Below are 26,876 nucleotides of genomic sequence, written 5' to 3'. Positions count from 1 at the left end.
TGATACGTTGCTCATTTGTTTAAAGTTTACTATTCCATACAATCAGCAATTCACTCCAACGAATATATTTGTTGTTCCCCCCCCCCCACATATTAGTTATAATGAGGCTACAGTATCCACAAATTTGTTATGTGGTCTCAGATGGGGTGTAATTATGTCATGGCACAGTATGCCGTGAGTTTTACTCATGTTCCCAATAGCAAGAAAGAATGAGCTTGCGTTTATATAGTGCGTTTCACATCCTCAGGATGTCCCAAAGTGCTTCTCAGTCAATTAATTATTTTTGAAGAGTAGTCACTGTTGTAACAAAGTCCCAAAGCTCACCGTGCTGTTACAGGAATGATGGTGAGCACTAGGCAGTCACAACCTGGCAATAGAGAGAGGTGAATTATCCAGTCAATAAACGCACACTTCCAGCAGGCACGGCTGGATGGGGATAAGTAGGACCTCAGTGCCATCTTCCTCCTTCCTTCCGGTGTTGAGAGATTAACCATGCTTGCCTCTATTACTGTCCTGTCTGGTATTATTAACTCAGCACAGACCAAGAATTGAACCTGGGAACTTGGTGGTTTGTATAATACAACGGCTGAGTGGATAAATTCACTGAATGATTAGTGGAGAGCCTAAACTGAGTGTTTCAGTCACAAAAACAGAAAAATGCAGGAAACACTCAACAAGACACGCAGCATCTGGAAAGACCTTCCACGACCGGTGGACACTGCAGGAACTGGATAATATGAATAATATAAATATTTATGTTCATAAATTTCCTTTGTTTTTGCTTAAGTTCTTTATTAGTTGTGCCCCTTTAAAAAGGGTTTTTGGGGTTTTTTTTGCGTTTGATGACACTGGAGCAATCCAGCCTCTCCTTATGTTCAAAGAGAAAAAGCATCTGGAAAGAACTTTCTGCATCTGGCGGGGAATGGAGTGTCAGACAGACAGACACAACATTCTGGGTTAGTTTTAACAAGTTTCCTTTTGGTTTTTGCTGAAAGTAGACTTTATGTTTAGATTATTTTATTAGTTGTGCTTGATTAAAACAAAGGGGCAGGTGTGAATGAGTCTCCCTGTTGAGGAGACTGGGAGGGGGGGAAATCTTTATGGGTCAATTACAAAACAAAAAGGCAACTGTGAAAAAAGTGGCCACTTTAACATTGCGGGTGAGCGCTCGCAACGCATGCCGGGAGTTGTAGTTCTTTGAGGCGGGGAGACCTGGAGCTGCGCGCGCAGCAGCCAGCGGACTACAACTCCCGGCATGCCGCGGGCTCCCAGTCCAATGGGTGGCGGGTAAAGGCGGCGCAGGCGCGCTGAGCCGGGCCGGTTGAGCTGGACGGTTGGCGGCGGGAGCCTTGGAAACGGAGCGGCCTCTGAGCGCGGGCCCGGCCCCGGCCTCCAGTGAGTGAGTGACCCGGGTTTATTGTCCCCTCAGGCCGCAGGGAGGGGTAGGCCGCAGGGAGGGGTGGGCCGGAGCCCGGGGCCGGAGCGGGCTCCACGTCAAACGCATGCCACCCTCACCGCCTCCTTGAGAGCCGCCGCCGGCCAGCGATCCAACGGAGAAGGGGAGCGCCTGAGACGGAGGTGTTGGTTGTCCGGGTAATGACCGTGTGAATAATCGGTCACTCTGTCCCTTTGGCCATCGCCGTGCCCCGACCCGCGGCCACTCTGTCTCTTTGGCCATCGCCGTGCCCCGACCCGCGGCCACTCTGTCCCTTTGGCCATCGCCGTGCCCCGACCCGCGGCCACTCTGTCCCTTTGGCCATCGCCGTGCCCCGACCCGCGGCCACTCTGTCTCTTTGGCCATCGCCGTGCCCCGACCCGCGGTCACTCTGTCCCTTTGGCCATCGCCGTGCCCCGACCCGCGGCCACTCTGCCCTTTGGCCATCGCCGTGCCCCGACCCGCGGCCACTCTGTCCTTTGGCCATCGCCGTGCCCCGACCCGCGGCCACTCTGTCCCTTTGGCCATCGCCGTGCCCCGACCCGCGGCCACTCTGCCCTTTGGCCATCGCCGTGCCCCGACCCGCGGCCACTCTGCCCTTTGGCCATCGCCGTGCCCCGACCCGCGGTCACTCTGCCCCTTTGGCCATCGCCGTGCCCCGACCCGCGGTCACTCTGCCCCTTTGGCCATCGCCGTGCCCCGACCCGCGGTCACTCTGTCCCTTTGGCCATCGCCGTGCCCTGTCCCACAGACACACCCGCAGCTCCACACTTCAACCATCGAGTGCAGCATCATCAGCCCCAGAAGCTGTAGGTCCCCATCCCCATATCCGCAGCACCTCTCATGCACTCAGGGGAGTTCGCTCTGACCTGTCTTTCCATGGGCAATGCCTTAGGGTTTCAATATGTTTCCACCTTAAGTAAGGCAAAGTAAAGCTGCTATCCCTAGTCAGGAGCCCACTCCTCTGCTCTCTTGTCCTACAATCCGTACTCTTTGTGTAGTCAGGTCTTGTCTCACTCATATTTGGTTTAAAAATGTCACATTTTAATTTCTCTGTCTCTGAAAGATAACAGCTGCATGTGTTTAAAAGGATTTTGCAATCTGTCTCCTCGCTTTTTGATCATGAATCTCTGATGTTGCTAACCTTCATTACACAGTGTCTGAGGGAGCTGTGAGTAATTGATGCTTCTTATATTTACAAGTGGATTCTGTATTGCTGCTACACAAGACTGTCGGGCTCTCTTTAAAGACTCAAATACTGCGCCCATATCTGGGGACTCTCTTGTGTCCATCCCCAGATAAGATACAGGAGAATGCCTATCATCTAATAAGTGTGGTAGCTTTCACCTCTTGTCTTCACTCACTCTCTCCCCACATCTCAACATTTCTTGTTTTCATCTGTTTTATTGATGCAACTATGGTCATTCCTCCTAAGCTGCAAATATACCATCCTACACACACTTTCTCCTTCCTGCATCTTTACTATGTCACATGGGGACTTTAATTCTGACAGACAGAGGAGCATTTGTATTTTTGACAATGTATGTTTACCCTATGCTTGGCAATGCTGTCAATACAGATGTCATGTGTGGAAGTACTTCAACTAGAGAATATTTCCTGTGTTTACGCTTCAATGACACAGATACTGAAAAATATAAATATTAGGAGCCTGCCCTTCCTGGCGGAAAGCTTGCATCCCTGAGGAGGTCTGATGCACCTTTCTTTCCTGGAGAGTAACCGGAGGTGGTGTCTCAGTAAATAATTCCATCTGAGTTCAGTGCTGGGCTGGTCCTAATCAAGCACTGACTACTGATCAGTTCGAAACTGTTGGCTCCCTGGTGGGATGTGGCCCAATGCAGGCAGGAGAAATCTTTAATATGTTACGGGGAGATTTGATAGAGGTGTTCAAAATCATGAACAGTTGTGACTGAGTAAATAAGGAGAAACTGTTTCCAATGGCAGAAGGGTCGGTAATCAGAGGACACAGATTTAAGGAGATTGGTAAAAGAACCAGAGGTGACATGAGAAAACATTTCTTACGGAGCGAGTTGTTCTGATCTGGAATGCGCTGCCTGAAAGGGCGGTGGAAACAGATTCAGTAGTAACTTTCAAAAGGGAATTGGATAAATATTTGATGGGAAAAATATTTACAGGGCTATGGGGAAAGAGCAGGGGAATGGGCCTAATTGGATAGCTCTTTCAAAGTGCCAGTATAGGCATGATGGGCCGAATGGCCACCTCCTGTTCTGTACCTTCTATGATGCTATGTAGGGGATGAAGCCCCTGAATGTACTATGGCCATCGCATTCATAGGAAAAGAAGTAAATCATTCAGCCAGCTCCGAGGTATAGTTAACCACAGCTGCTCTTTGCTTATGACCCTAATTCCCCACCCTTTCTCTGTATCTCTTAATACCCTTGCACTCCTTTTTAAAAACATAGATAATTGTGTATCAGTGCATTTCACAACACTTTACGTGAATATATTTTTCTGGATTTTCTTTTCTTCACTTTAGTTCAAATTACAAGATGATCTAAATTCCCCCACTAAAGGGAACAGTTGTTTTTTGTCTAGCCTGTCTGTTACTTTGTTATTTTGAACAACCCAGATCACCCTTTATCCTTCTCACCTTCAAGGAACACAACCCAGGTATACTCAATCTCAACATAGCTAAATCAAAAGCAAAATACTGTGGATGCTGGAAATCTGAAATAAAAACAGAAAATGCCGGAGAAGCTCAGCAAGTGAGGCAGCATCTGTGGAGAAAGAAACAGAGGTAACGTTTCAGGTCGAAGACCTTTCGTCAGAACTGAAAGATGTTAAGAGTTAAAGTTTTTGAGCAAGTACAGAGCCAGGGAGTAGGGAGGAGAGGAAAGAGCAAAAGGGACGTTCTGTGATAGGGTAGAGGGCACGAGTGATTAAATGACAAAAGGGATGATGATGTAAGGCAAGGAAGGTGGTAATGGGACAGGTTAAGAAACAAAAGATTGCTCAGGAGTAGCAGCAGAACCATTACCAACACTAGCTGACCAAAAAAATGGGAGCAGTGGTTATGATCTGAAGTTATTGAAATCAGTGTTGAGTTCGGAAGGTTGTAAAGTGCCTAAACGAAAGATGAGATGCTGTTCCACTTCAGATCATAACCACTGCTTCCATTTTTTGTGATGTGGAGATGCCGGTGATGGACTGGGGTGGACAAATGTAAGGAATCTTACAACACCAGGTTATAGTCCAACAGTTTTATTTGAAAATCACAAGCTTTCGGAGGCTTTCTCCTTCGTCAGGTGAGTATTTTGTGTCAGCAAATGCTGGTAAAGGTTCTGCTGTTGCTGCTACTCCTGAGCAATCTTTTGTTTTTTAACCTGTCCCATTACCACCTTCCTTGCCTTACATCATCATCCCTTTTGTCATTTAATCACTCGTGCCCTCCACCCTATCACAGAACTTCCCTTTTGCTCTTTCGTCCCCTCCCCTCCCTACTCCCTGGCTCTGTACTTGCTCAAAAACTTTAACTCTTTAACATTTTCCAGTTCTGAAAAAAGATCTTCACCTTTATCCATGGTCTCCCTTATTTCACAAGTTAAAGTAGGCAAAACGAAGCACATTATTTCACTATTGCAGTGTCCTTCAAACTTCCTTTGACCTAATAGTGTGTGGATCTATTTATAAACCGTAACATTTGATGTCCTCATGCTATCTAGTTGCAATAGTGTGGGGAGTGGGCTCAAGTCCAGTATGGATTGATGAGATGAAAGTGTCCTTTGTGCTGGGTGTAAAGGTGCCACCTGATGAGTTTGGGCAGTCCCCGTGTGTAGTTACCCATGGGAATGGTTCACAGCGCAAAACTGCCTGTAATTCAGCACAAAATGGTGATCTTGTTTAGAGAGGCAATAAGTTTTACAGGTATGGAACATGGACTAACTGCTGCCATAAGGGGTGCTCTTCTGATTGGGGCTGAGATTTCTTATTTGTTGCTAGTTTCTGTATCGTACAGTGTTGTACTTTACTGGGAGTGCTTCATGCTTACGCCAGATTCCTGGAACTAAAAACATCCCATTCCCCAGCACTAACATTGCTCACCTTGATCAGCTCAAAATTCACAAAAGAATAGTGCATGGGAGCGATTTTATATTCGTCGTAATCTCATCCCCTGGTTCAATTGACAAATCCCTTGAGCTTTGCTCTTGTGTTAGTCTGAACCTTTTGATGCGTTGCTTTGTCACTCATTCCTTCTGCGTATTATTTAACATACAACTGGAACTGTGTTTCCGAGATCAGTTTCATAGGCATACTGAGCAGTCCATTAGCACAAGGAGGGCAGTCAGCTCGGGGAGGGCTGTTGGGATACTACACAGCTCAGCTTTGAAAGCAGATCATTTTAAAGTGTGGTGATAGGACCCATTTGGACTCGATTTGTGCTTTCCGTTTTCGGCCCAAGTACATCCCTGTGAATGAGTCCTAGCAGAGCAGTTTGTCTGTGCTTTGCTGAGAGACATCCAGTGAGTTAAACACTTGTTTGAAATTGGAACAGAGCCCCACTGGAACGCTGCCTGCGAGCTGCTTCGCAGAACCACAATGACATGTCTTTGTGTCGAGCGAAACAGATCAAAACAGCAAAGTCGCTGTGTGCAAAAGGGAGGTGAGATATTCGTGTTTTCACTCTGAACTGCCCCCAGTTTTGCCAGGCAGTGCCAACAGACCGTTAAAAGAAATTGCTTCCGGAAAAATCATTTAGTTCGCAGTTTGGATGGTATAGGGGTGAATGAATTCTTTGCACGCTGTTACAGAATTGATGTTTCTGGTGAGTTGGTAGATCCTCCGCTTTCTCATCTCTTGTTAAAATAGTGTGTCACTTGAAAACTTCAAAGATGCATTTCAGAATGAAGAGCTGTATTTGATGTATGTTTATTGTTGTTCATTGTCTGGCATTGTTGATGCTCAATTTAAATATATAGTGATGACAGAAATATAACTGCTGTCATTACACTTAATGACACAATGTCAAATCCAGAGATTTCTCCTGGAATTCTTCTTTAAGACAAACAGGATTCACCTCTCATTTCAATCCGTGAAATGCAAACTGTTACATTTCAAAAGAAGACAGCCCCAAGAGCTGAAACAATGGGGCATTTTATTCCTCGAGTGATTTATTTTTGTGCGTGTGTGTTGCTTGATGCAGAATGGTGCGCTGTACAGCTTCATCCATCAGGTCTGTCGGGGGTTTTTTTGATTGGTGCTCGTTAGATCAGGAGACTGAATGGTGCCAAAAAGATCCAAACTGAGTGGGTGGAAACTGACCAGAAGGCTGAACATTTGCCTGCTTCTCAACATATGGTAAAAATGGAAAACAAATTGTGACATTGGGAGTCTAACACAATTAAGCTGCTTAATGGTACCTGGGATAAGGGGTTTCAGTTGTGGCGAGACTCGAGAAGCTGGGATTGTTCTCCTTAGAGAAGAGAAGGTTAATGCTGAGATTTGATAGAGGTATCATAGTCATAGTCAATTACAGCACAGAAGGAGGCCATTTGGCCCATTGTGCCTATGCCGGCACTTTGAAAGAGCTATCCAATTAGTCCCACTAGCCTGCTCTTTCTCCATAGCCTTGTAAATTTATAGTATCATAGTCATAGGTGTTCAAAATTATGAAGGGTTTTGATAGAGTAGATAGATAGGGAGAAACAGTTTCTCCCTGGTAGGAGGTTCGGTAACCAGAGAAGTTATAAGAGCCCCTTTAATGACATCAGTATTGTCACTCGGGCAGCAGTAAAGCGTTTTGAGCTGTGTAACACTAGGGTGAAGTATTGCCACTGGTGTTGATAGTATTAGTAGGAATACTTTGATACGGATGAAACTTCCAACTATCAGAGAACTAAAAATTTCTTGGCGAACTTAAAAAAAAAAGGATAATTTTTGAAGCTCTAACATTCTAACCGTACGTCACCACAATTTGCAGCGTATTGGTTAAATGGGTAATTTGCCTCTATGCCTGTTGATATCGATGAGTTAAATAAACCCAACGGGTTTCTCTGTGCTTTGTTGTAGGGCTGTTTCTTCTCTTCTCACATCCCTCACCAGCATCTTTGACGGACTTGTTAACTGGAGAACGGTTTTGGATATATACAAGTATCTCCTTCTCCCACCCGCCCCCCCCATCTCCAAATATAAGAGCTAAGTAAGGTGCAGTGCTCCCCCTTTCTGTTCCTGAACTCCCTGTTGTAACTGGTCAGTGGTGTAAGCCCACACTCACCGTTTTATCGGGTTATATGATCTGCTGTTCAAGATTCTTTCTAAATAATGTAAATTGATGTAGTGAAAGCGGAAACATGGGTTGCTTTCTGATTCTGGAGTTGCTGAGGTTTTCTATAAGATACGTAATGTTCAGAACTTTGTTGTTCACCAGCAGGAATGCGATCCCTAATCAGCCAGGATGACCTTCTCCAAACAGAGTGCTTAGTGATGTTAAACACTAATGTGCTCAGTTGCCATGATCCACTTCTTTAGTTGGTGCAGAGTGGGAGAGAAAGAAAGAAAGTCTTGCATTTATATAGCGCCTTTCACGATCGCGGGACATCCCAAAGCGCTTTACAGCCAAAGGAAACGCGGCATCCAATTTTCGCACAACAAGGTCCCACAGACAGTAATGTGACACAATCACCAGATAATCTGTTTTAGTGATGTTGGTTGAGGGATAAATATTGGCCAGCACTCCGGGGAGAATTCACCTGCTCTTCTTCGAAACGGCTTCTCTCAGGAGTGTACGCTGTTGATTTCTGAACCTGTTTGTCTCGGGTACTTTATACAAGATGGACACTCTGGCCTGTTGTCCTATTTCCAGACTTGTTGAGTGTCAATTATTTCCAATGATCATCGAGCTGGTAACCCTAACGTTAACCTGGTTAACTAGTAACTACTCTGATAACCGAGTGGCGGTTAACTCTAACAGTAACTCTAACATTTAACAGTATCAAAGCGTAATCAAGGCTTTTCATGGAAATGTAACTGCTGTCTCTGTTGTACAGTACCACTGTTATTTATGTCAAACTTTTTTTTTTAACAGACAGTCTCTATACAAGATGCACAGTGTGGCCAGTTGCAGTGCATCCCTGGGATCTCTGGGATTGATGCAACTCTTTGGGATTTCCTGGACCTGGAGTATTGCTGCGAGCTTTGGCGTTTATCTAGGAAGTGGGGGATGGAGGTTTATTCGAATAGTCTTAAAAACTGCCCCTAGAGATATCTTGTAAGTTGCACTGTGTGATTTTATTGAGGGGTGTGTGTTGTGTGTACCTTTCTGTGTTAGTGTCTGGAAGTACTGAATATCCTCCTATTTTTCTTGACAAAACACTTTAGTTGGGTGTCCATTCCCAGAACTGGTTTTTATTTGTTCTGTCACGTTTACTTTGTTCCCTAGTTAGTGGTCCCCCCTCTCCCAGTTCCTCTAATATAATCATCGAATCATACAGCATCTGAGAGAGCTACCCCCACCCCCCCCAGCTCTTTCCCCATAGCCCTGCAGATTTTTTCTTTTCCTTTTCCTAATGGTGGTGTGACATTTTATGTTTTCCTCATCAGCTGTTTTCATGGTCTATCTGATTTATGATTCCTAGATCAGTGTCAAATTATAAGGAACTTTTTCCACCTTGGGTTTGTGACTGCCAGGATTAGCTTTCAGATTGTCCAAACTAAGGGGGCTAAATGAAATCAGCTATTGGAGAGAAGAGATTTTCATTGTATCGGTTTTTGGCTGGATTCAAACCCAGCGAAAAGACCATGTTCCAACCCTGATACGGTGTTCAATACTAAATATTTGGAAAGCAAATTTCAGCTTCTAACTCCTATGCTGTAGAAATCCTTTACTTAATTCCATTGGGGAGTTATCTAAATTTGATAGTTACTTTTTAACCAGTTTGGAGTGGATAAGGGTTAACTTATTTTTTAAAAAAAACTCAAGATGGGGTTACTGGTCCCGTGCATGTGCTTAACTTAAACTTAAACACTGGCCAGCTATCTGATCCCAAGAGTTTGATTCAACTTTTGATTATTTCTTTGGCCTATCTCCTGTCCTGCAACTCACCGTGGCTTATAGACCCTCCGCCACTGTGCAGAGCTGTCATTTTAATGGGCCCCTTGCTGTGGGTCGAATCCTTCCCTATTGATCCTGTAGCATTTCTTTAAAAGGAACATTTTGTTCATTGTTGTTAACTCAGTTCTGATCAAAAATACCAAATATTTGGTACAGGGCGGTTATCTCTTCAAAAAAAACAACAGCGACACCAATTGAAGACTAATTCCTCTTATCAGGAGTGCACGTTCTTCACTACTTTATTGAAGTTCATGTTGATCGAATGATTACATTTTCTCTTGGATTAGAATGCTTGACAGGTTTATGATATATTGCAGTTAATTATGCGATGTTTCGCCACCATCAAGTCTTATAACCCTCCGAGAGCGCTGTACTCCTCCAACTCTGGCCTCACATCCCCCACACCCTTCGCTCCACCCATGGCAACCGTGCCTTCAGCCGTCTAGGCCCTAAGCTCTGGAATTCCCTCCCTAAACCTCTCCGCCTCTCTCTCCTCCTTTTAAGACGCTCCTTAAAACCTATCTCTTTGACAAAGCTTTTAGTCACCCCTCCTAATATCTTTCTTGGCTTGGTGTCAAACTCAGCAAAAGCTAAACTGCCCGAATTCTGCTGACGTTACTGCTTTTAAACGTGTCCAAATCAAATGTAGGTTGGCTCCACTTCCCTCCTCCTCTGTGCCTCTTGTGTACTGTATTGATGTGCATATGTTTATCTGATAACGTGGGCACATTACGCTGCTTCTGGGTCAGACTCTTGTCAGTTCAGCCCAAAGCCCACATTGTGCTGACATTTACATTTTAGAATTCTTTATTTGCTTTCTCCTCGACAGTTTACAAAGTTGCCTGCGGTCTCGTTCTGTAGGAATGACCTCAGAGTCTGCATGTTTTCGCGCTGGAAAAAGTTCCACCTGCGACTGCCTAATGCAGCTGCAGAAAGCTACCTAATGACTCAAGTCAAACTCTAATGGCCCTATGAACGGTTCCTCTGAAGCATCAGTTTCTTGACTGTTTCCTTCGTAATTGAGAGTAAAGAAAGAGCTTGCATTTATATAGCACCTTGTCACATCCTCAGGATGTCTCAGAATGCTTCATATCCAATCAGCTGCTGTTGACGTGTAACACGGTAACCAATTGTTGCACAACAAGGTCCCACAAACAACAAGTGAAATGAGTGACCAATTAATCTGGATTTGGTGATGCTGGTTGAAAGAGGAATGGTGGCCAGGACACAGAAAACTCACTGATCATCTTCGGATGGTACCCTTGGATCTTTCATGTCCACCTGAACAGGGAGACGGAGCCTTGGTTAAGGTCTTGTCTGGACGAGGTAGCCTTTGACAATGTAGCACTGCCTCAGTACTGCATCGAAGTGTCATCCTGAGCTGGGCAATGTCTCTACTGATTAGAGCACCAAGGCTCCATTATTCACTTCAAAAATGCTCCCCAAAATCAGGAGTAGAAAGCCATGATTTGCATCAATTTTTACCTCCAACCTACAAGGAAAGAAAATTGTAAAACTTAAGTACTCTGCTTCGGGGTAAGGCAGCTGGTTTTAATAATGTAAACGTGGGGGCCGCTGCACAGGTGTTGCTGTCTCACAATCCGAACCACTTAATATAATGTCTCGGGTTAAAGTCGTCCCTCTGCACTTTTCTACACCGTGGTTTTATCATCCACCCAACTTAAAACTTTTTGAAAGGTCCTTTTACCATTGTAGTTAGTCCTAACCTGCACCAAGTCCCGCTCACCCATCACCCCGGGCTCGCATTACATTAGCTCCTGGTCCACTAATGCCTCAAATTTAACTTTCTCATCCTTGTGTTCAAATCCCTCCATGGACCCGCCCCTCCCTATTCCAGTCCTACAACCCTCCTTGGGACATTTTACTATGTTAAAGGTGCTTTATAAATGTAAGTTGTAGTTCCAGCTTTGGCCTTTTGCACATCCCCAACACCCTTTGGCCCCTCCATTGGCAGCAGTGCCTTCAGCCATCTAGTCCCTAAGCTCTGGAATTCCCTCCCTAAACGACTCCGCCTCTCCATGTCTCCTCCTTTGAGACCCTCCTTAAAGCATACTTCTTTGACTGAGCTTTCAATCACCCGTCCTAATATCTCCTTTGGCTCATGTCAATTTTTGTCTGATAATGCTCCTATGAATTGCCTTGGGATGTTTTCCTATGCTAAAGGTGCTATTCTAAATGCAAGTTGTTGCTGAAGCATTTCTTCTAACTGGGACAACATAACAACTTGCATTTAAATCTATGCTAGACGGAGGTTAGATAGGTCGGTCTTTGGAAGGGTTTGTTCACAGTAAGTTCAGCAGCCAGGCATTGGAAGGACCTTGTAGAAAAACAAAGTGAAAACGTAATTAAAAGTCTAGTCTGGTCAATGGCAGCTTTCCAAACAAAGCTCATGAGTAGAAAACAACTTTTAAAAATTAATATTCTTACTGACCTTTTGTAATAAGCGTACGGGTTCCAACTAAAGGTTACGTGAGTTCATGTCAGCAGAAGTTCACTCGGCTGTGCATCCTCCAAAAAAGGCTTTTGAAATGAGAGCCTTATTGTCGGGAGCCAAGCAGTGGGTTTGAGAGCAGCCCTACGCATATAGCCCTGGCGAATCACCAGTCAATCTTGTGCCAGCAGCACTCAAATCAACTTCACTCATAACATTGTTTCAAATTGTTAGAGCAGCTTGTGGTGAGTTCTAGCCTTATCTTTGCCTTGCAGGAAGCACGGAAGAAACCTTTTTTCATTAACAAGGGCCGAGGCTTCAGTGCAGGACCGAGGTTCAAAGAGTAGGAAGGATGGAATACACCAAGAAGAACTTGGCTTGTATTCCCTCGTGTATAGAAGATCAGGGGGGTGATCTGATCGAGGGCTTTAAAATGTTAAATGGATTTGACAGGGTAGATACAAAGGAACGACTTCCTCTGGTGGGGCAATCAAGGACAAGGGGATATAATCTTAAAATTAAAGCCAGGCCATTGAGGAGTGAAATCAGGAAGCCCTTTTCCACACAAGCTACAAATAGTAGAAATCTCTATTCACCTCCCACCCCCTCCCCACCACCAAAGGCTGTGGATGCTGGAACAATTGGAACTGTGATGGATAGATTTTTGTTGGGTAAGGGTATCAAGGGATATGGAGTTGAGGTGCAGATCAGCCATGATCTAACTTAATGGCAGAGCAGGCTCGAGGAGCTGAATGGCATACCCCAATTCTTAAGTAATGGTCTCAGACTGGGAGTAGGACCTAGGATCTTCCTGGTTTGTATGGCTCAGTATACCTACTCACTGATTAGGTGACACACCACACTTGGGCTTTAAAACTCTCAAATTGCAGAAAGAAGGGAAGACTAAAGGAGGTAAGGAATTCCACCGTTTTGAGAGATTAAGAAAGAATTAATTGGCATGGGGCAATGATATGATTTTGATCTCAGCAGAATGAGGACGCAGGGAAAAAGAAGAGCGTCCCAGTGAGATTTATGCCTAAAGTGTCCCTTTATAACGTGTCAGTGACAGATTTGCATCAAAAACCAGGGTTATCTTTCAGGGAATTCTCATCATGTTAAAACTGCAGATCATGTTTCTGATTTGAGCACCTCTCTCGTTTCTTTGTATCGCGCTGTGATTTCACGAGTTCTGAGGAGAATGAAATCAGAACTAAATTAATGTCTTGCGATTTTTCTTTCCTTGGCAGCGGCCTGTTATTGCTGCTGCGGGTTAAGTTAGCTGTGAGAAAACATCAGCGGGAAGACAGCACTATCCCGAAGATCTTTCAAGAGACGGTGAGGAGACACCCAGATAAAGTTGCCTTCATTTACGAAGGAGTCGACGAAAGGTGGACCTTCCGGCAACTCGACGAGTACTCCAATGCAGTGGGCAACCTCCTGCATGAGCAGGGCTATCAGCCGGGCGAGGTCATTGCATTGTTTATGGAGAGCAGGCCAGAGTTCGTTGGCCTGTGGCTCGGGATGGCAAAGATCGGTGTGGAGGCTGCCCTGCTTAACTTCAATCTTCGTCTGGACTCACTCACTCACTGCCTGTCTGTGTCAGGAGCCAAAGCTATTATCTTTGGAGCTGAGATGAGTGACGGTGAGTCAGTTAAAAAGAAAGAACCTGTATTTCCAGAGCCTTTCACATTGTTGGGACGGCACCAAGTGCTTCCCAGACAATGAATTATTTTTTTTTAAGGTACAGTCACTGTTATCCAGGCAAATGCTTTATTATGTAGCCAATTCATGCATAGCAAACAGCAATGAGATAAATAACCAGTTAATCAGGTTTTAGTGAATGTTGGTTGATGGATAAATATTGGCCATGGGAAAACTCCTTTCAAATAGTGCCATGGGCTTTATCATGTCCAACTGAGAGGGCAGATGGGGCTTCGTCTTAATGTCTGATCCGAAAGACGGCACTCTGACAGTGCAGCACTCCCTCAGTACTGCACTAGAAGTGTCGGCCTGGAGTGCACCGGCAAATATTTCTAATGGTGAGCTGCTTCTCTGTGCCGCGATCCCATTGGGAGCCTGCCCCGCACATTTAACAAGCCTTGACCCAGAAAGTGGATTGGGGTCAAGGGGGTGAAAGTTCAGTCCTGACCGTCCAGCTCCACCCAGAAGGAAAGTCCAGGCCTAATCGTCCAACTTAATATCTGTGTGTGCTGCTGTCTGTAGGGCTCTCTCCTCTTCCATTGAAAGGACTTAGGAGGAGAGAGAGCTTTATAGAAAGCACATAGACATTTTCAGGCCTTGTCTTATGAGAAATAAGACCACTCAGTATACTAAAATATATACATCGAAAACTGTCAACGTGTAGGGATTGTTAGTTCAGCCTAGGATCTTCTGAATGCTGAAAGGGTAGTGGAAGCAGATAGGAGCAGGAGTAGCCCATTCAGCCCCTCGAGCCTGTTCTGCCATTCATTTAGATCATGGCTGATCTGTATCTTAACTCCATTTACCTGCCTTGATTCCATAACCTTTCATATCCTTGCCTAACAAAAATCTATCAAACTCGGTTTTGAAATTTTCAATTGACCCCCAGCCTCAACAGCTTCTTGGGGAGAGAGTTCCAGATTTTCACTCTCCTTTGTGTGATTTAACAGTAACTTTTCAAAAGAGAACTGGATATATGCTTGAAAGGGAAAAATATGCAGAAGTATAGGGAAAGAGCAGGGGAGTGGGACTAATTGGATAGCTCTTTCAAAGAGCTGGCACAGACATAATGGGCTGAATGGCCTCTTGAGCTGTATTCTATGAATGCTGGCACAAATCTTTGAAGTTTGATCTTCATACATGCATTTTTATAAAAGATGACAACTTTTCTTGTGTTTCCAGACACACACTATTTCTGTATACGCAGTATTTTTTAATCTCTCTCGGACCTGTCCTATCGCAGAATGTCACGGCAGCTTAAAAGTTATTTATAAAGTATAGCGACGACAAAGCGTTAAACTTAACATACCTGCATCTTGTAGAAGTGCTGACTGGCGCTGGTGGAGCTGAACCTGATCGTTTTATGCATGTGTTTGTATTCCAGCCCTGTTAGAAGTGAATGGAATCCTAGGGAAAAATGTTCGGAAGTTCTGCAGTGGGAGCTGGGATCCAAGTAAAGTTCCAGCTGGCACAGAACACCTCGATCCTCTGCTCAACGCAGCATCCAAGTTTGCCCCCTCTCCTCCTCAGGCAATAGGATTCATGGGTAATGATTATTTTAATGCAGCATTATTTCTCGAATGTAAATACTGACATTTTTGAGTGGGTATTTGGGTACCTTACCCCATTTATATTGTATTGTGATTCACATGGCCTGTTGCCTACATTAGAGAGGGTGGTTACCTGGCCCGCATCTAACCAACTGTTATTTCCCCCTGGAAGTTAGCCCCCAGGAGGCTCAGGGACCACCTTGGTGTGAATCTATCTTCCCATCTCCTTTATCCTCTACTGCTGAAAAATATTGGCATTTCTCTGCTCATATTGTGGACTGAGCAGAACTGATCTCGAGTCAGTGTCTATTCCCACAAACCCAATATATACATTAAATACTGCATGATAAGGTCCTACAACAACCATGTACTCAAGTATTCATGTGAAAGCATTCACTCCCCTCCCACTGGTATAAAGGCTGATCAGGGCTTTCATCTCCGTGGCATTTGCATAGAATTTACAGCACAGAAACAGGCCATTTGGCCCAGCTGGTCCATGCCAGTGTTTATGCATCACACAAGCCTCATCTCACCCTATCAGCATATCCTTCTATTCCGTATTCCCTAATTTATTTACCCAGCTTCACCTTTCTGAGGCTGAGACATTGAAAGGGAACATTTCTTTGCTTACTTTGGCTCCCAACTGCCTATTGCTGCTCATTACCTTCAGTGAATCTACAAAATGTCCTTGGTTGTTGAATTCTGAAGTTTAAGTACAGTACACCCACCTTCCCCATGACCAGAAATAAGTCAATAAAAACTCCCAGACTATCAGGAGTTTGGTTTAATAAATACCCTCGTTTTTAACACCAGTACCACTGCTCCATGAATGATGAAATCCTAATATTTATTTTAGAAAAAACACACACCAAGCAGAATCACAGTAGTTTCATAGTAAGTACAGCACAGGAGAAGGCCATTCGGCCCATTGTGCCTGTGCTGGCTCTTTGAAAGAGCTATCCAATGATTCCCACTCCTCCGCCTTGTAAAATAGTAGTAGATTTTTATACAAATTCTTACATCTATAGATTAACAGTATTATAGTGCATATCGCTATCTCCGTTCTATCCTTTAATAGAAATCGTTGTATTAAAATCCATCTGCGTCATTGACCTCCCAATTATACTATTTTAGCCCAGTGGACTCATCAGAGTTACGCTACACCCTCCTTCAGATGTCTGCTACAAGAACTTAAACCCACGAGTTAAGCCACATTTAAAAATATACAATCTGTACACTAGCAACTGTAGATTGAAAATAGTTTGGGATTTCCAAATCCTATCCAGTTACCACCATAAAATTAGGTGCATCACTTGCATCTTCACAATAGACTGTAACGACCTATGTACCGAGGCTGCAGCTTATACTCTGATGCCAGTGACGATTTACCGCTGACCTGATGTATTCCTGCCTTCAGCAGTATTTGCTGCAAGTGGGAGAGGCCTTTAGTAGTTGTCATGTACTGAGATGTTGGTGCAGATAAGAGGTCCTTTGGTATGTAGCTGATATCGGGGGACTGAAGTTCCTCATACCACAATCTCCCTGTGAACAAAGCTAGCCTGTGTTCAGCAAAAAAACAGACCAACAGTATTTGTAAATTTTCTTGGGGGTGTAATGTTTTTACTGTACAAGTTTACTGTAAAGCCTAGTCGCCAATACTAATATGTTTAGTTTATCTATAACTGGAAAATTACACCCCAGTGATGCTCCAGTAATTCATCTTAATTTATCATTGGATAACTGGTCACAATGGTCAGTAAAATCCTTGAGCACGTTAAACCTACAAGTGTGCAAGTCTCCCCTTATGAGACACTGTACTAGTATTCAGTGTATTAATGTCACTCTGATGCTATTCGGTTGATTCATATGTTAATTGGCCAGTTAACAAGAGACTGTTTCATTTATTACAAAGCTACAGCACTGATCTTTTATAGAACAGGAGCTGAATGGCATTATCCTGTGTGTGTGTGTGTATAGATCTGAATGGGGCCTCTTTGAATGTGTCTCGTGTGAATGAGAGTCTGAAAAACAGCATTGTTTTGCATGTGTGAGAAAGGGCTTATGTACCAGTGTCGTTGTGTATATGTCTGGATCTGTTCATCACTAACTTACTTGTACATGAGTGAGGATCTCAATGGTGATACCTTGCACACTAGTGTGTGTTTTCACACCTGGAACTGCCCAGCACTGTCTTGCATGTGTTGAAATCTCTACTCACTATTTCTTTGTGTATATGTACCGTCCTGACCCATGCTTGAATTGACTAGGTATGATGTGGAGATGCTGGTGATGGACTGGGGTTGACAATTATAAACAATTTTACAACACCAAGTTATAGTCCAGCAATTTTATTTTAAATTCACAAGCTTTCGGAGGCTTCCTCCTTCCTCAGGTGAACAACTGTTTCTGCAGTTCCCCCTTTCTCCCCCCCCCCCCCCCCCTGCTGCTCCTCAAGTCAACATGGGGGTGTGTGAGGGTTATCAACCCTCACTGGAAAGACGTGGGGGAAATCAGAAGAAATGTGTGCACACAAACGATTATTAGAACATGGAATGCTTTGCTGTAAGTGGCATTTGTGGCAGAGACAAAACTTTCATTTAAAAGGAATTTGAAAAGGATGTAGGGTAAGGAGAAGGGAGATGAGATGAGATGAGATTGGAGTAGATTGCTCCCTTTGAAGAGCTGGCACCTGCAAAAGGACGATGGGCTAAAGGCCTCCTGTGCTGTAACTGCTCTGATTCTATGATTATATTTCACTGAAATCCTAATGATAGTAATGAGTAACTTTCCTTTTTTAAGCTCAGATCAGACGTTTCCATGTTTACAGCCCAGATTTGTACATACTGTCGTCTTAATACCATATTGTGTGATTTGCATTATTTCTATTGCAACAGCAAGTTAAAAGTAATGGCATTGACTGGATTTGGGGCTCAGTGAAAACCAGCCCTCTATCTGGAGGCTAGTACCTTTTAAAATAGACCAGTGCAATTGTGAGTAACGTATTGCTGGGCCCAATGAATGCATTCCTGTGCCATTCCAGTACAGCGTGGTCATTGTGTTGTGCTGCTGAATGCAAACAACTGCTTGTGAGGCCAGGATTGAGCAGCTATAATTGTGAGGAGAGACTTGAGATACTGGGGCTATTTCCACTGGAGCAGAGAAGGCTGAGGGGAGATTCAGAACAGGTTTTTAAGAATGGTGAAGAGTTTTGATAGCTGAATGGGGAAAGGCTATTTCATCTGGTTGGGGAGTTAGTGACGAGGGGGGTCATCAATTTAACATGATCACTAAGGGAGTAAAGGGAGAGGTTAGGAGATGGGCAAATTTGTGGCTTTGGCATTAGGGGTGGAATGGATGCATTCATAGGCCTTGTTATAACACGGGTCATATAAGAAACAGGAGAAGGAGAAGGCCATATGGCCCTTCGAGCCTGCTCCGCCATTCGATAATATCATGGCTGATCTTCGACCTCAACTCCACTTTCCCGCCTGATCTCCCATCCCTTTGTTCCCCTAGAGTCCAAAAATCTATCGATCTCAGCCTTGAATATACTCAACGACTGAGCATCCACAGCCCTCTGGGGTAGAGAATTCCAAAGATTAAAAACCTGAGTGAAGAAATTCCTCCTTATTTCAGTCTTAAATGGCCGACCCCTTATACTGAGACTACACCCCCTAGTTCTAGACTGTCCAGCCAGGGGAAACAGCCTCTCAGCATCTACCCTGTCAAGCCCCCTCAGAATCTTATGTTTCAATGAGATCACCTCTCATTCTTCTAAACTCCAGAGAACATAGGCCCATTCTACTCAATCTCCTCATAGGACAACCCTCCCATCCCAGAAATCAATCTAGTGAACCTTCGTTGCATTGGCTCCAAGGCAAATATATCCTTCCTTAGATAAGAGACCAAAAAATATCCGTCCAGCTCCCCCCGTTTTCATGTACTTTTGTTCTATAACTCTGTTAAACAAGTACGCTTCAATGTCTCAATATGTTTCTTGTCTGATGCTCTTAATTCATCCCCTTAAATTGCTCCAACTACCAGTGACAGAACTATAACCACCATTTCTTCACCCCGGTATTACACAGGTTGAAATGCTCTCCCCCCAGACACAACCTCAGTTTGGAAGAACAAAATCTGTAATTGTACAGCTGGGTGTTCTTCACAGTTCATGTGGACATTGTGTGAACATTTCATATGCCCACTATTACACGTCACTGAAATTTTACTGACAGCATTGAATGACTTTCATTTTTTATGCTCACTTTAGATGCCTAGTATGTTTACAGTCCAAATATACCAATAGACTGTTCTATATTAGGTTGTGTGACTTATGTTATTTCTAGAGTAAAAATAAGTTCAAAGTAATAACTATGTTTTCTGTAACTTTAAAAACTATCTGTTATGAATTGAGTAGCACATGTTATTTACTTGTCTCTTTTAAATATAAAGAGAAACCTCTTCCTTTTTTTTCTTTTAATCCAGCTTGTCTCACATACAGTGCCATGGTAGCTGTGCTGTGAGGCAGAAGTCCTGTGTGAACTTGTGGAAGGAAAGTAATTTCCATATTGCAACAACTTGCATTTATACAGCGCCTTTTAATGTAGTAAAACGGCCCAAGGCGCTTCACAGGAGCGATTATCAGACAAAATTTGACACTGAGCCACATGAGGAGATATTGGGACAGGTGAACAAAAGCTTGATTAAAGAGGTAGATTTTAAGGAGCGTCTTAAAGGAGGAGAGAGAGGCAGGGAAATTTAGGGAGGGAATTCCAGAACTTAGGTCCTAGGCAGCTGAAGGCGCGGCCGTCAGTCGTGGGGGCAGTGAAAATCGGAGATGCGCAAGAGGCCAGAATTGGAGGAGCGCAGAGATCGCGGAGGTTTTGCTGGCACTGGGTGCCCCTTGCTGTTTGCTCGAGCATTCTGTTTTTTGATGGTTCTACTTCTGCAGATACTCTCAGAACAAGTGTTCTGTATATTTGAAAAAAGAATTTTTTGTGTGTATATCTATACATATGTACGTACTTACTGACCCCCACACTTTAGAAATTTCACAATATCTAATGCAGATTTCTCTGTCACGCTTTTTTAAAAAAAGTATAAAGAAACAAAGGTAACTACTCCAATTTACCAAAACACCCCCCAGGAACACACACTGCAGCAGCCACACTGTGTGGAGGCTCTTAATTGACTTTCCCACAAACAAAACTGAGCTTTTGATTTCCACTGTAAATAGCAGCTAAACTTTGAATGAACTTATCTAGTTTTACTTAACAATCATTAGACTTTATAGCATTAAAGGGACACACACCCTAAACTGACCTCTGATTCAGTCCGAGCCCCATGGCCCCAACCACCCGGGGCCTCTAAAGGATGGACTTATCTCCGTTCCATCCTCTGCCTCTCCCGCTCCTCAGCCTGTGCCCCAAGGTGGCATTTTCCTGCTTGGAGCTCATGTCCCACCCCAAATACCTGTGCCTTTCCCACTCCAGTGCCACATTCCCAGCCATGACCAGCTTTCAAGTTCTTTTCGGTACTTTGCTTTTATCTTAGTAAAAACCATGGTAAGTGCTATAAAGAACTTAAAAGATATATAGGATACAGTAGCCCAGTGGTTATGGTACTGGACTAACAGCCCAGAGGTTAGGAGTTAAAATCCCAGCATAAGACATTGTGAAATTAAGTTCCATAAATCTTGTAATTTGTGGGTGTGTGATGCACATTTTCCCACACTCTGCACCAGAAAATGTGACCTGCACCCTCAACAGCTCCTCCCCACCATCTCACGATTAACAATAAAGGAGAGAGGACAGTAGAAGAGCACGGGTAACGTGCTGATCTATTAAAGTTCTTTCATGCACCTCCCACAAGTATCACAATACTTCCTGTAATACTTTCCCCATCGCACTTGGTCCATAACATCCCCATTTATGTAAAGTAACACATCGTCCAATTTATTATGGACAGTGCCAAGGCAGACGACCTAGTCCATGTGGAAGAAATTTGTGTCTAGCGAGGGTTTGTCACACTGCGGACATTGTGCTTTGGTTATGGATTTAAAATGATCTTTAAAAAAGAGAAGGTAAGCCAAGCATTTTATCCTGTGTTTTTCTAACCTGGAGCCTGAAATATACAAGCAATTAACTGACCTCCTGAAGAATCACTTCAGGGATTTACAAACTGCTGCCATTACCTAGACTTCCAGTAATTGAGCAGTGGCCTTAAACCAATATGCCAGGTTAGAAGCTAAACATCACAACCGGACTTCAGACCCCAGAAGGACTGTTTGCTCAGCAGGATACGCTTATCAAGCTCTATAGCACGCTGAATGTGCTTTGCTGGCAAGTCACATCCATAAACACCAATTCACATGAGCAAGGGGGTACAGGCACCAGCACAGAATGCAACCTTTCACCTACTTCCTGCTGCTGGGGAATTGTGACCTTTGCCCCACTAAAAGAGAGGTTTTAACTGAGTCACAGCATCAGCGTTGAGGCACAAAAGAGAGTCCTAAACAAAAACCTCTCCCTTCCACCCTAGCCTGAAGCTCCAGAGAGCTGCATGCATCTAGCACAGAGAGCACTGTCTGAATCTATCCACTTGTGCACCCTTTCTTTAATGAGAAAGATCTACTTTTATTTCTTTTTAAGAATCCTTTGTGCCAGCCTTTAATGGGGTGCCCCTTAAATAAGACATTCTTTAGTACTGGCAGAAATCACTAATCATAGAATGTTACAGCACAGAAGGAGACCCTTTGGCCCGTCGTGTCTGTGCTGGCTCTTTGAAAGAGGTATCCGATTAGTCCCATTCCCCCTTCTCTTTCCCCACAGCCCTTTTTTCCTTTTCAAGCATATATCCGATTCCCTTTTGAAAGTTACCATCGAATCTGCTTCCACCGCCCTTTTCAAGCCGTGCATTCCAGCAGTTCTCGAATTTAATGCAGTCTCCGCTGCTCGAGTGGCCACTCTCTGGACCCAGTAACGTGATGTCTCTGACACAGTTGCCAACGCAGATTGCACCTCCTATACACTAAAGCGGTGGCAGGTGCATCAAGCTCCATGCTGCTAACCGGACATTGTCACTTTAAAAGCATCAATAATATCTGCAATCTCCAACTGCAGTTAGCTGATTAGCAACAGAAAGCAGATATCACACACCAGATGTCAAACACTTAAAAAATAACTGCATTTCCAAAATTGGTCAGTTAACAATTAGATTCCTGCAAGCAGGCTGATTTATATATTTTTTTTCTCTGACTTTTCACACGATTCTGACCGGCTTAACAGTGCAATCTTCATGTAAAGCAATCCAATGAGACTCCTGTATAACTAAAATGAAGTTTAATTCAGTTGAGGAGGGCTGTGGGGCAGAAAGAGTGAGCATGAGCCCTGGAACTTAAACGAAATGCTCTCTGCGTGTGAGCGCGGCAGTTTTGGCTCATCTGTGATCAGGATGGGATTTCTTTGAAATTTAAGAACCACTTGTTCCCTAAAAGGCCCAGAGCTGACCACATTTTTGGGCTAGTATTGATTTTGTAGGATCAGGAGTCGGCCATTCAGCCCCTCAAGCTGGGTACATAAAGGGTAGTAAAAATCTAGAACTCTCGCCCCCCCCCAAAAGCTGCTGAGTCTGGGGGTCAGTTGAAAATTTAAAAACTGAGATTGATAAATTTTTGTTAGACAAGGGTATTAAGGGTCCCGGAACCAAGGTGGTTAGATGGAGTTAAGATACGGATGACCTATGATCTAATTGATTGTTGGAACAGGCTCGAAGGGCTGAATAGCCTCCTCTTATTCCTATGTAGCTTTTCTTCTCAGCTGATTATCACAACCCTCTCTCGTTTCCCTCCGCGATCCTGCCTCTTCCAGCCTGTGAAGCAGGAGTGAGCCGGACAGCTCGCTCGCTCTCCCCCCAAATCCTCCGCCAGCTGGACTGGAGGAGCAGGGTAGAGGGGTGAAAATTGCATCCCGAATCCTTCCATGACATGAACAGCAGCTCTCACAACACACGGGGCGTCCTAACAGCCCAATCAACAGAGGGCCTCATCTGTCACTCAGGCTCTTGTGGTAAAACGTCCCAAGGCCCTTCGCAGGACCATGATCAAACAAAAATTGACACCGAGCCACGTAAGGAGATAGTAGGACAGGTGGGGTCACTGAGAGAGGTTTTAAGGAGCTGAAGGCACGGCAGCTAAAGGTGGAGCGATTAAAATCAGGGATGCGCAAGAGGCCAGAATTGGAGGAGCGCAGAGATCTCGGAGGGTTGCGGGGGGGGGTTACAGAGATAGGGAGGGGCGATGCCATGGAGGGATTTGAAAGCAAGGACCAATCACCACTCCTTGGTGTTGCGAAAGTCTGTCTCTTTAGCATGTGAAAAAAAGCACGTGAACAGCATAGGCCAGTGCAGTGCTATGACCGGGAGTTACTTGATCCTACATTGATTCCTATTGCATGCAGTGCCATCTGTTGGTCATTGCAGCAGTGCAGGTTTGTGTGTTGACAGGTTAATTGCTGCTGCTGCTGCCCTTGTGTCTGAGTGTGTCAGGGACTCGTTTTGTTTCCTCCCTTGTAAATAACACTGACTAATTGTGGTCAAGGGTTGCTGGATCCTAGAAGCAATGACCGTGTGGCTTTATAACTCCTGTACGTTTCTGTTATTAAATCTGTAAAACCTAAAGACAAGAGAAATTCAAATGCAGCATGGTGTGTACAACAATATATATTATATATAATATGAAGACTGTTAGTATATTGTAGATGGAGAAAACATAGCTCTTGGTTGATATGCAGTTTCTTTTACAGGTTCTTGAGCTTTGAAAGACTGATTCCACTTTGGGCTTATGTGATTTGCTTTGATTTTGAATTGGCCAACGCAGGTTAAACTGCCTGCACCCCTCTAACAGTTGAGAGCTGGGATCTGCGAGGAAAGGGGGCAATCTTAATCCTATTTTGGAAATTTTAAATAGGAGCAAATACACCGCACCTGATTTCTCTCTCTGTTTTTGTAGATCGTCTGTTTTACATCTATACGTCTGGAACCACAGGCATGCCCAAAGCTGCTATTGTCGTGCACAGCAGGTACGTACCAGAACTTTGTGGCAGAGCAGAGGGCAGTGGCTGCGTTTGCTCTGACTTTTCAACGTTTTTTGCTCTGGGACTATTGCTACTGATTTCAACAATCACATGGAATCTACAGCACAGAAACAGGCCATTTGGCCCACATGGTCCATGCCTGTGTTTATGCTCCCTCTGCTAGATCCTCTTCATCTAACCCTATCAGCATATCCTTCTATTCCTTTCTCCCTCATTTACTTATCTAGCTTCCTTTAAATGCATCTACGTTATTCGCCTCAACAACTCCACATTCTCACCACTCTCTGGGTAAAGAAGTTTCTCCTGAATTCCCTATTGGATTTATTAATGACAGTCTTATATTTATGGCCCCCAGTTTTGGTCCCCCACAAGTGGAAACATTTTCTCTACATCTACCCTGTTAAACTCCTTCATAATTTTAAAGACCTCTAGCCTTCTCTTTACCAGAGAAAAAAGCCCCAGCCTGTTCAACCTTTCCTGTTAAATATATCCTCTCAGTTCTGGTCTCATCCTTGTGAATCTTTTTTGGGTCTTCTCCAGTGCCTCTTAAATCCTTTTTATAACACTGAGACCAGAACTGTGCGCAGTACAAACCCGTTAATCACCAAGACAGCAAGTTGCATCTTTGTGCAGGTTTTTAGTACATGGCAACGTGAAGGTGGGACCCATACACCAGAACTTAGGTTAAATTCTGTAGCCTGTGTTAGCTGTACAGCATGCGTTCTGTGATGCTTTGAATGTACCTGCTCGAGGTGATGGGAACAGGGTCGTCATTATGTGAATCGATAAACTAGAGAGAGAGCGAGTGCTGTTTGGGGTGGTACATTTTCCTTTAAGTAGATACAGTATAGCCCCCACACTGAAATCCCTGTGAGCTATGCCAGCAATTTGCTTCAGAACTTCTGTGGACCAAGAACATCTATGTATGCCAAAGAACTCGTTCTGATTTCAGAGTCACTGGTCGGGATCCAGGATTTGCAAGGTGCTTCTCACAAGTATCTGGTGACGTTATCTCCCCGCCACCACCCCCACAATAATTTTTCTCCCCTCCTGAAGCTGCTAACTCTTGGTGTGTGTCCACACTTGCCAGCAGCTCTCCTGTACCCCATTCCCCTGCCTATTCTTCATGTGTGAGTGAGTGTTGGTGGACTATTTGACTGTGGAAGGCATGACAGCTGAGCCCATTCCTGTCCTCGCTTGAGAGCCGCCTGGGCATTGCCCAGCAGCAATGGGCGGAAAGTGGTTAGGAGCGAGAAGTCCTATATCAGCCCATGGGTTGCCGAGGGCAATTTTAACCCCCCATCTGCTGCCTGGCTGAGATTGGCTAACTCGACACAGACCAGGGTTCTGGTCTTGGGTGGCTTGATGATGCTTCTCAGTCACTAGCAGGCCGGGTATGCTACAGTATTGCTCAATTTCTTCCTCTCTCTCTTTCCTGTCCCCTCAAGTAAAAATCGTTAAAAAGCTTTTTAATGACTTTCCCGTGTCAGTATTTGCCATGTTGTGTGGGCTGCAGGTACCTGGTGATTGACCTGCTCTGTGAGATATAAAACTCTGCCTCTGCCCCACTCATTACTAACCCGGTGTCATTGGTTACAGGTACTATAGGATGGCCGCGTTTGCTTATTATGGATTCCGAATGGGGCCCGATGACATCATTTACGACTGCTTGCCACTGTATCATTCAGCAGGTAACTAATGGTCATGTTAACCTTACTGGAGACCGGTTTTCCAGTTGTCTCCATTGCAGTGTGAATTAGTACGCCGGTTATGTTGTGGAATGAGGTGGCATAGTGGGTTAATGCTCCAGTACGCTATGCGGCTTGGTACCATGTAAGGGCATGGGCACACTGCCTTCCACTCCCCTATCTTCTGAACTTGACCAACCCAACAGATGGAATCACCAATTGAAGGTTCGGTGCTGAGGCAGGTAAAGTAGGAAAGTCACCTTAAGGACAGGAGAGCTAGTCCCCTTTTTTATTGATCATTCCCATTGATCCAATTTCTCACTTGTGTCAGCCTGCAATGAACCTGTGCCTCGGTTTAACGTCTCATCCGAAAGACGGCACCTCCGACAGTGCAGCACTCCCTCGATAGTCACTGAAAATGTCTCCGGAGTGGGACTTGAACCCACAACTTCCTGACTCTGAGGCAAGAGTGCTACCCACTGAGCCATGGCTGACACCTCATGTCATTGAGGGGCATGAGAGAGTAGTGTATGAAAATTCTCAAATTGTAGGACAGGCCAGGAGAATCACAGTGGGCTCTTTACTTCGGGATTTTCTGTTTCTATTTCAAAATTCCAGCTTACTGTTTTGTCTCCATTATATTTTATGTCATTCAGTCTGAAGGGCTTTGAAATATATTTTGAAATGCATTCACCAAGTGTACATTGTTCAATAAGTTGAGATGTTAAGCTTTTGTAGCACAGGGCTTTGCACCAGCTACCTCAGATTACCCCCAGATATTGTCCCTTTTACTGCCAAAATGTCAAATTTTACCCCACGAGCACGCACTCATCACAAATCATTAAATATTGTAATATAGACCGGTGCTACAC

The 26,876-nt window shown here is 44.4% G+C and overlaps 1 protein-coding gene across 7 annotated transcripts in view; it reads left to right on the top strand.

The window, feature by feature from the left end:
- The first annotated feature begins 840 nt into the window (after positions 1-840).
- Positions 841-26,876, top strand: part of slc27a1a (solute carrier family 27 member 1a) — a 38,248-nt gene continuing 12,212 nt past the window's right edge. The window contains exons 1-7 of one of the 7 annotated variants that reach the window (XM_067972995.1): positions 1,290-1,395; positions 4,072-4,211; positions 8,496-8,678; positions 13,221-13,615; positions 15,059-15,220; positions 24,232-24,301; positions 25,916-26,007. In XM_067972995.1, coding sequence (XP_067829096.1) covers positions 8,512-8,678; positions 13,221-13,615; positions 15,059-15,220; positions 24,232-24,301; positions 25,916-26,007 — 886 coding nt within the window. In that variant the 5' untranslated portion in view covers positions 1,290-1,395; positions 4,072-4,211; positions 8,496-8,511. The other 6 variants (XM_067972994.1, XM_067972997.1, XM_067972993.1 and 3 more) reach the window with 6 other exon arrangements.

This window comes from Heptranchias perlo, chromosome 37, assembly GCF_035084215.1.
Source record: "Heptranchias perlo isolate sHepPer1 chromosome 37, sHepPer1.hap1, whole genome shotgun sequence".
Classification (NCBI taxonomy): Eukaryota; Metazoa; Chordata; class Chondrichthyes; order Hexanchiformes; family Hexanchidae; genus Heptranchias; species Heptranchias perlo.
This window is presented reverse-complemented; position numbering and strand designations above follow the sequence as displayed.